The sequence below is a fragment of the Rhinopithecus bieti genome, unplaced genomic scaffold, assembly GCF_001698545.2.
Source record: "Rhinopithecus bieti isolate Rb0 unplaced genomic scaffold, ASM169854v2 scaffold_11401, whole genome shotgun sequence".
In the NCBI taxonomy this organism is placed as follows: Eukaryota; Metazoa; Chordata; class Mammalia; order Primates; family Cercopithecidae; genus Rhinopithecus; species Rhinopithecus bieti.
In genome coordinates, this window is record NW_016807151.1 from 1,225,337 (window position 1) to 1,235,534 (window position 10,198).

At 42.9% G+C, this 10,198-nt stretch overlaps 1 protein-coding gene across 1 annotated transcript in view; it reads right to left on the reverse strand.

Moving 5' to 3' along the window:
- Nucleotides 1-10,198, reverse strand: part of UBN2 (ubinuclein 2) — an 83,118-nt gene that overhangs the window by 12,873 nt on the left and 60,047 nt on the right. Inside the window, 2 exon segments of the mRNA XM_017880398.1 lie at nt 2,216-2,308; nt 2,727-2,955. Coding sequence (XP_017735887.1) covers nt 2,216-2,308; nt 2,727-2,955 — 322 coding nt within the window.

Genomic DNA, 10,198 nt, shown 5'->3' on the forward strand with positions numbered 1-10,198 from the left:
CTACAGAAAATTTTACTGAGCTTTTACACTAGATAAAATTAATTAACATTAATTGAGCTCTTACTATGCAGCAGGTGACATGCTAGAAGCTTTAAATCAATTACTTTTTATTAAATTCTCATATGAAGTCATTAAAAACATTTGTTGTCTCCAGTTTACAAGCAAGAGAAAGTGATGTTCAAACAAGTTAAACCTATTCAAACTGGTAGTTCTGTAATTCAAAAATCCAAGTCTGATCCTCAAGTTCAGTGACTTATACTTTAAAATGTTTCTTAGGGGAAAATTTTAAATTCTTTTTTTTTTTGGAGACAGACTCTCACTCTGTCACCCAGACTGGAGTGCAGTGGCATAATCAGGGCTCACTGTAGCCTCGACCTCCCAGCTACAGGTGATCCTCCCACCTCAGCCTCCCGGGTAGCTGGGACTACAGAGGCACACTACAATGCCCAGAAAATTTTTTGTAGAGATAGCATTTCACCATGTTGACCAGGCTGGTCTCAAACTCCTGGACTCAAGCCACCTGCCTGCCTTGGCTTCCCAAAATGCTGGGATTACAGGCATGAGCTACCATGCCTGGTTGAAAAATTTTAAACTTTTTAACTTTAGTTATTTGGAAAATACTGATAGTCATATTTCCTTTCTCCCTCTGGAATAGCAGTGCTGCATTGATAAAAGAGATAGTTCATGTAAGAGCGAACACTGGGGTCTTTCTGAGCCATGAGAATCCTGCCTGTTTAATTCCTTGCAGGTGGCCACATTCATGCCAATCTGCTCATGAGTACACTACCCTCAGCTGGATTCATTATACCAAGCAGTTGTCTACACCCAGGGAGGAACTGCTTTAGTCACAGGGCAATTCTCTTTAGATATTTAAACTAGTCAGAGTTCAGGAAGATTGGGATTGCTGACATTTGTGCCACAACTCTCTGTTACCCATTTTACATAACTGTGGTTTTATGCTCATTCTCAAGGATAAGACTGGGACAGCTCACCACTTAGTTCTTTCGGAGGATTAATGGCAATCTGTTGCCTCAAGATTGCTCCTCAGTTCCCATCTCTATACTGTGGTTAATGTAAACTGGTTCAAAGATCATTTTATTTTGATTCAGTGGCCAAAAAAAAAAAAAAAGTGAGGCCTAGTCAACTTCCAAAGTTAAGAGGGCAGCTGAGCAGTTATTTCTGCTCAAAAGATCCTGAAAATGGGCTTCAGAATAATATCAGCGCCTATGGAGGTCAACTGCTGGGGAAAACGAGAAGCTGGAGCCCAGTGTATTTGGCACACTGCCTAATCTGACTGCCTAATGTCAGATTTCAGAGCGATCTGGCTGCCTACAAGGACATAATGCATACAGCTTGGATCATATTAATTTTTCTTTTTTGAGACAGTCTTACTCTGTTGCCCAGGCTGGAGTGCAGTGGCGTGATCTCGGCTCACCGCAACCTCCACCTCCCGGGTTCAAGCAATTCTCCTGCCTCAGCCTCCCAAGTAGCTGGGACTACAGGTATGTGCCACCAGGCCCAGGTAACTTTTGTATTTTTAGTAGAGACGGGGTTTCACCACATTGGCTAGGCTGGTTTTGAACTCCCAACCTCAAGTGACCTGCCCACCTTGGCCTCCCAAAGTGCTGGGATTACAAGAGTGAGCCACTGTGCCTGGCAAGATCATATTAATTTCATCTCTGCTAAAATGCTGAGACATTTAATGACTAAGAATACAGGTCATGGAGTCAGACTTCCTGGGTTTGAATCTCAGATCAAGCCTTTGTTATCTGGGCAAGTCGTATATTATCTTGGGCAAGTTGCTTAGCTCTCTGATTCAGTTTCGTGATCTGTAAAATGGAGACCGTCATCTAAGGACTAAGTTAGCTATCCATGTAAGCTGTCATAAGACTATGTGGCATTTAGTAAGCTTTCAATAAATGTAAACAATTATCATTACTATACATAACTTTTAACCATCTTATGAATCCTCTCAGTCATCATTTCCACATAATAAACACCTTCAAAAAGGCTTTTAGGTTACAAAAGATCTCGTTTACCTATTTCCTTCCTCTTAAAAGGAATTAGTTGCTAATGAGGAATGAGGATTCAGTCTATGAAAATTTGCATTTTCCAGCCTTTGTGATTCAATTCACATTGTTTTCAGAAAAGTATAATCCGTATCTACAAGCCTATACAAATGAGAAAGAGATGAAGAAGGAGATGGCGTCCTCACCGTGAAATGCTTGCTGTGAGTGTGCAGGCAGAGGTGAGTGGGAAAGCGCTGCTGCATGCTGGGCTCCTCCTGGCTGTAAACCCTTGAGTAAATCTGAGAGGAAAACAGACTTGTCAGTCATCTTTAAATTCAGATTGGAGCCCTTTTAGTTCAAAAATTAAAACTGATTTATGTAATGCAGGCACAGCACCTGACTTCAAAGGCCTTCTAAAACTAGAGCACGTTTTTAAAAATTTACTTATTTTAATGTATGTATGCACACATAACCCAACACAACTGACTTCCTCTTAAAATTTCATTAAGATGGAAATGTGGTATAGATAGCTTAAAAACTGTATATAAAACCCCGGTGTCCAATAATTTTACTTACTATATATATAAACTGCATTTCTTAAGAAAAAACTATAATCTTCATTAACTCCAACTGGACTACTCTTAATTAGAATAAATTTGTAAGGTTTCCTGTTCTGTCAAGCTAGACAGCCCAAGCAAATAGAAGAGCCCCACTTACTCTGAGTTAGGCTATGGTGGAAAGCGGCTGAGGTAGATCCCGAGGTGGTTGTCACTCCAGCTGTGTCCGTTCCAAAGCCAAATATCTCCAAGGGAAACAAGGGCATGGTCACTGGAACAAGGCCACCCAGCATCCCAAAAGGAGTCACATTTTGATTTGTTACAGACAAAGGTGATGTCATGAGAGTCAGAGGTGAGGCATTAGCCAATAATGATGCTCCTGCTGTGGACTGTGCAGAAACCAGGGGTCAAAATACGTAAGAAATAAAGTAATCCAAATTGATTTATTTTCTATAATATCCTCACAGATGCAAGACTGTGCTTTACATCTGCTCTGACAGAAACGTTGTGAGACAGGCTCTTCATTACCACCGTAGGTTCCTCAGATGCTGTTATTTTAGTGGCACTTATATGAACACTCACGCACTCTCTCAATCTAATTCCCAACCTTACACTCGCACTCCTCCACTTTTGCCTCCTAGCCCAAATACCTGAACCATGAGTAAACAATCCCATGCAATTTCGGCTGGGTCTCTGAAAATGCTCACTTTACTTTTTTTTTTTGAGACAGTCTCGCTCTGTCCCCCAGGCTGGAGTGCAGTGGCCGGATCTCAGCTCACTGCAAGCTCCGCCTCCTGGGTTCACGCCATTCTCCTGCCTCAGCCTCCCGAGTAGCTGGGACTACAGGCGCCCGCCACCTCGCCCGGCTAGTTTCTTGTATTTTTTTAGTAGAGACGGAGTTTCACCGGGTTAGCCAGGATGGTCTCGATCTCCTGACCTCGTGATCTGCTCGCCTCGGCCTCCCAAAGTGCTGGGATTACAGGCTTGAGCCACCGCGCCCGGCCCACTTTACTATTTCTCATCATCTTTCCTGCAGTGGCTGCTCTAGACTGCTGCTTTCAGGGCCCTACCCAGGATCCTTTACTGTCATCATATCAGCTTAGAGAGACCAGGCCGAGGCATTCTTCCTCGCCATGAGCCTCACCTGCCCTTCTCCAAAGCTAACCACCTTACACACACCATGAATTCTCACCGTGTAGAACTTTCTTGTACAAATATCTAGTACTGCACCTTTTCCATGTTTCCTCTGCCTTCTCAGATACAGAAACTTATTATTTCTTTTTATAACCATGCCGTTATTCTAGCTCTTCGACTCCTAGCCACTATCTAATTTGTCTTCCTTTTATTATCAAACAGAATGACAGACTTCAGTTTCCTTAGTTCTAGTCACTTAACTCCTGAAAGCGGTTTTCACTTTATTACTTTTCTGAAATTACACTTCTTAAGGTACAAGATAAACTGGATAGTGTTTTCACACTCCCCTACCTGGGCTTTGATGCCATGTTTACGAATAAAAACACTGAAATCAGAAATATGCTAACATATTTGGACTGCAGGGAGGACTTTAAAAAAATAAAATAAGAAATATGCTGACCTGGATGGGCTTTCACAGAGAACTTACTTAAATATATTCCCCCTGCCCAAACTCCGCCCCCTTTTTGAGACAGGGTCTCCTGTTGCCCACGCTGGAGTACAGCAGTGCAATCATAGCTAACTGCCATCTCAAACCTCCTGGAGGCTCAAGTGATCCTCTCACCTCAGCCTCCCGAGTAGCTAAGACTACAGGCACATGCCACCATACCTGGCTAACATTTTTTGTATTTATTAAACACAGGGTTTCACCATGTTGCCCAGGCTGGGCTTGAACTCCTAGGCTCAAGTGATCTCCTCACTGCCTGTGCCTCCCAAAATGCTAGACTTAGAGCGTGAGCCAGAACGCCCGGCAAATTTATTCCTATACCTCGTTTAATTCTTTGAACAGTTTTCTACACAACAATTAAATTTTTTCCATTTTGATTTTTTTTTTTTTTTTTTTTTTGAGACAGAGTCTCGCTCTGTCGCCCAGGCTGGAGTGCAGTGGCCGGATCTCAGCTCACTGCAAGCTCCGCCTCCCGGGTTTACGCCATTCTCCCACCTCAGCCTCCGAGTAGCTGGGACTACAGGCGCCCACCACCGCACCCGGCTAGTTTTTTGTATTTTTAGTAGAGACGGGGTTTCACCGTGTTAGCCAGGAGGGTCTCGATCTCCTGACCTCGTGATCCACCCGCCTCGGCCTCCCAAAGTGCTGGGATTACAGGCTTGAGCCACCGCGCCCGGCTGATTTTTTTAAAAAAAGATTTATTATTATTTTTTGAGAGACAGGGTTTCACTCTGTTACCCAGGCTAGAGAGCAGTGGCACAATTGTAGCTCATGGCAGACTCAAACTCCTGGGTGCAAGTGATCCTCCCACCTCAGCCTCCCAAGTAGGTGGGACTACAGGTGTGTGCCACCAGACCCAGCTAACTTTTTAAAATGTTTTTGTAGAGACGAGGTCTATGTTGCTCAGGCTACCCTCGAACTCCTGGGCTCCAGCAATCCTCACACCTAGGCCTTCCAAAGCACTGAGGTTATAGGCATGAGCCACCATGCCTGGCCAACATTTTTCTTTTCTATGTGCACTTACTTACCAACAGGGAGTTGATACAATCAAATTTTCTCATTATCATATATTATCTATGACAGTTTCTGTCATTCTGAGATTTATTTTGTAGTCTTATTTTACCAAATCCAAATTTTCCTGGTCAAAACTTTGTATTTTGTTTGTTTTCTTTGTTTTGTTTTGTTTTTTTTGAGATGGAGTCTCACTCTGTTGCCCAGGCTACAGTGTAGTGCTGCGATCTTGGCTCACTGCAACCTCCATCTCCTGGGTTCAAGCAATTCTCCTGCCTCGGCCTTCTGAGTAGCTGGGACTACAGGCATGTGCCACCATGCCCAGCTAATTTTTGTATTTTTAGTAGAGATGGGGTTTCACCATGTTGGCCAGGATAGTCTCGAACTCCTGTGCTCAAGTGATCTGCCTGCCTTGGCCTCCCAAAGTGCTGGGATTATAGGCATGAGCCACCGTGTACCTCCAAATCTAAATTTGATCAGGAAAATGGAATTTGTTGACTATTTTAAAAATAATAAATGTTAGCTCTTTCCAGTTTTATTATGTGTATCAATAAGCATTATTAATTAAGGACTTATTATTTTAAAAATCTTTGTCCTTTTGCTGCTGGTGGGGTATTTCTTAATGTATAAGAAAAATGCAGACAATCTTTCCACACACACATGCCACATAACATTACATATATTTATATACTTAAGACGTTATGCCACTGCTGAACAAACAAATGAAGAATATCCACAAGCGGCCTTCTTTCTGGTTCTTTAACTGCCTCCCTCCCCTGTTCTCCTTTATTTGTTAATAAAAATAACAAATTTTACAACTAAAATTTATATCCGTAGTTCTGGCCTCTCATCTCAGTTTCCATCCTATATATCTGAGAGTTAACTGAGTAATTCTGCTTGAATATCTAGCACCGACTTGACATATCCAAAGCTGAAATCATCTTCTCCAATGGGTTCCCCCATCTTCTGTCAACTGCTTTCACCAGGGAATTCCATTCTTTCCAGTCACTTAGGCTTGAAACCTTAGTTTTCAGGTATCATAAAATGATGACATTATAGTCAACAAACCCATTCTTTCTTTTTTGCCAAAATTTTCTCACACGTAAGTACAAACCTTCACCACTCCATGTTTGAACCTGACAGTTTTTATTTGCCAGTCTTTTCCTGTACTGTGCCAACTACGATATACAAAGTGGGTGCATTTAGGAAAAAATTACCAAGTTAGAGATAATAGTATCTTAATGCAATCAGGATAGAAAAGATCCCGCATCAACTTAAAAATGAACCAGTGGCCGGGCGCGGTGGCTCAAGCCTGTAATCCCAGCACTTTGGGAGGCCGAGACGGGAGGATCACGAGGTCAGGAGATCGAGACCATCCTGGCTAATATGGTGAAACCCCGTCTCTACTAAAAAATACAAAAAACTAGCCGGGCGACGAGGCGGGCGCCTGTAGTCCCAGCTACTCGGGAGGCTGAGGCAGGAGAATGGCGTAAATCCGGGAGGCAGAGCTTGCAGTGAGCTGATATCCAGCCACTGCACTCCAGCCTGGGCGGCAGAGCAAGACTCCGTCTCAAAAAAAAAAAGAAAAAAGAAAATGAACCAGTGTTGGCCAGTGCGGTGGCTCGTGCCTGTAATGCTAGCACTTTGGGAGGCCAAGGTGGGCGGATCATGAGATCAGGAATTTGAGACCAGCCTGACTAACATGGTGGTCTCTACTAACTGTCTCTACTAAAAATACGAAATTACAATAATTAAGTAATACAATACAAAAATTAGCCAGGTATGGTAGCGCATGTCTGTAGTCCCAGCTACTCCGGAGGCTGAGGCAGCAGAACCGCTTGAACCTGGGAGGCGGAGGTTGCGGTGAGCCGAGATTGCGCCACTGCACTCTAGCCTGGAAGACAGAGCAAGACCCTATCTCGGGGGAAAAAAAAAATTAATCAGAGTTGCTTCTTCTTTTAATCATAATTCTACTGCAGTGTTGGAATGATAAAGAGTTTCCAAGGCTGTGTGCCCCAACTGGAGTTCCCTAGTGAGGAACATTAAATACTGTTAATAAAAGGAATCTTTTAAAGCTTTTCTGGAGGAGTGCAATTGAAGCATTAAAATAGATGCAAAATGAGGCTCAGTCACTATGGCTCACTCCTATTATCTCAGCGCTTTGGGAGGCTGAGGTGGGTGAATCCCCTGAGGCCAGGAATTCAAGACCAGCCTGGCCAACATGGTGAAACACCGTCTCTACTAAAAATACAAAAATTAGCCGGGCATGGTGGCGCTTGCCTGTAATCCCAGGTACTCGGGAGGCTGAGGCAAGAGAAGTGATTGAACCCTGGAGGTGGAGGCTGCAGTGAGCCAAGACCACGCCACTGCACTCCAGCCTGGGCAACAGAGCGAGACCCTGTCTCAAAAAAAAAAAAAAAAAAAAGGCAAGATGTAAATTAGGCAGGGCAATTTCCAAAATTAAATAACTCAAGTAGAGCAATAAAAAAGTGATACTATGCCATAAATGCCTAATATTTTACACTTTCAAGTAACTTCTATATCCACTTTGTTTAGAAATATAAATGGAAGCATCAGATAATCTAAATGTGACACGGGTATTTGCAAATCTCTCTATCCTAAAAGATGGAGACCTTTCAGCAGTGGGGTGCTCCAATGTTGACATAATCTGGGATCATGCACAAGAAGTCAGCATGAAGCAGCTAAATAGTTCAGGATTATGCCCCATAGTCAAAAATAGTTTCCGTGACCTCTACATTTTATTCCCAGGGGAAAAAACACTGAAGGGAAACCTTGCTCTTCCCGTAGTGGGCATTAATCTTTTTTTTTTTTTTTTGAGATGGTGTCTCCCTCTGTCGCCAGGCTGGAATGCAGTGGCACGATCTCAGCTCACTGCAACCTCCGACTCCCAGATTCCAGTGATTCTCCTGCCTCAGCCTCCCAAGTAGCTGGGATTACAGGCACATGCCACCACACCCAGCTAATTTTTGCATTTTTAGTAGAGACGGGGTTTCCCCATGTTGGCCAGGATGACCTCGCTCTCCTGACCTTGTGATCCACCCACCTCGGCCTCCCAAAGTGTTGGGATTACAGGCGTGAGCCACTGCGACCGGCTGCAATTAAATTTTTTTTTAAACCACATCCTCTACTTCGGTGAGTGCACTGATCCCCTATTTCCCACAACACTCAGAGTAACCTTTTGAAATGCAAATCAGACCATACCAGTCCCCTGTTTAAGAAACTCCAATAGCTTCCCACTGCACAGAGAACAAAATCCAAAGTCCTTACTGTGTCTCACAAGGTCCTCCATGACATGGTTCTGGTCTCTCTCTGATCTCACCATCTACCACTCTCTCTCCATGGTCCAGCCATGCAGGCCTTCACTTCAGGCTCTTTTCCATCTCAGTGTCTTCATACAATTGTTCCCTCTGGCCTGAACTATTTTTCCCCTCTTTTCTCCACATGGTTGGCTTCTGCTCATTCGATTCTCAGATCAAATGTTACCTCCTCAAACCTTCTTCACCTTCTTTATGCTGGCAGCAATAACTCTTTATCATATTATCCTACAAATTTTATTTTTTCATAAAACGTGTATTTTTGTTTGTCTTCCTACATAGACTATATGCTCCATGAGAGCAGGAATGCTGAGTATGCTGTTCATCCCTATTTCCCCAGCACCTAGAAGAGTGCCTGGCACATAGTAAACACTCGATAAACATTTGCTTAATGAATGAATGATGTTTGGAATTATAAAGTGGCAAGGACAAGATTCAAAGAAAATCAGTCAATTGAAGGGTAAGAAACAGGAGGAAACCCCTGTGTGGAAAGTTATTAAATAGAAAGCAAGCAGAGTTAACAACCTGAACCCAGAAGGAGTTTACCTTTTGCTATTTGTTAAAGGACCTGTCATTTTCACTCTGCAAATGAGTAGACACCCACAGATGCCTTTCAGACAGAAGGTGAATGCTTTACAGGCATAGATAGGAAATCTGTTTTCAGTATTGGAGAGCTATAGACAGGTTCTAGAGGCCATAAGATAGCTGGTAAGACTTCACTGAGATGCTATGTTAGAAAAAAAAGAACTTTAGTTTCGTCAAGGGATAGAAATGACCTTAATGAATTATTAAACTTTTCTTCAGTCAAATCAGTAAGACAGAAAAAAGAAAAAAAGATCAGATATGAAGACAGGAACACTTCAGTCTCCAAATCATAAAGCCATTTGGGAGAGGAAGAAAACCAGGAGGGAGTAGCTAGTCTTCAGAAATGCGTATTTTGCCAAGTAGCCTCCATGCTGACAAACCAATTATTTGTTAGACAATACAGGGGTTCTTTTGCGATAAATGATCAAATACAGGAAGATCTTTGGGAACAAAACAGAACTGACAGATTGTAGAGATGACAAAGGATGAAGAAAGATTTAATCTTAAGTTCAAAGAAAATGAAGCAAATGAAAATAAAAAGGAATTTTTAATTCCAGAAATAACTCCCCAAATTTTTATAAAATTGATAAAATTAAGAGTTTTCCATTTATTATTCTTATTTAAAAACACAAAGAAGAAAATGCTGAAAAGGTTAAAAGTAGTTAACCCTAGGAGGAGGATACAGGGCAGGGAACTACCATTTATGCTATCTTTTTACTTACTCCTTTGATCAAATTAAGAATCATGCCGGGCGCGGTGGCTCAAGCCTGTAATCCCAGCACTTTGGGAGGCCGAGACGGGCGGATCACGAGGTCAGGAGATCGAGATCATCCTGGCTAACATGGTGAAACCCCGTCTCTACTAAAAAATACAAAAAACTAGCCGGGCGAGGTGGTGGACGCCTGTAGTCCCAGCTACTCGGGAGGCTGAGGCAGGAGAACGGCGTAAACCCGGGAGGCAGAGCTTGCCGTGAGCTGAGGTCCGGCCACTGCACTCCAGCCCGGGCGACAGAGCGAGACTCCGTCTCAAAAAAAAAAACTTGGTTTTCTTTTTTTTTTTTTT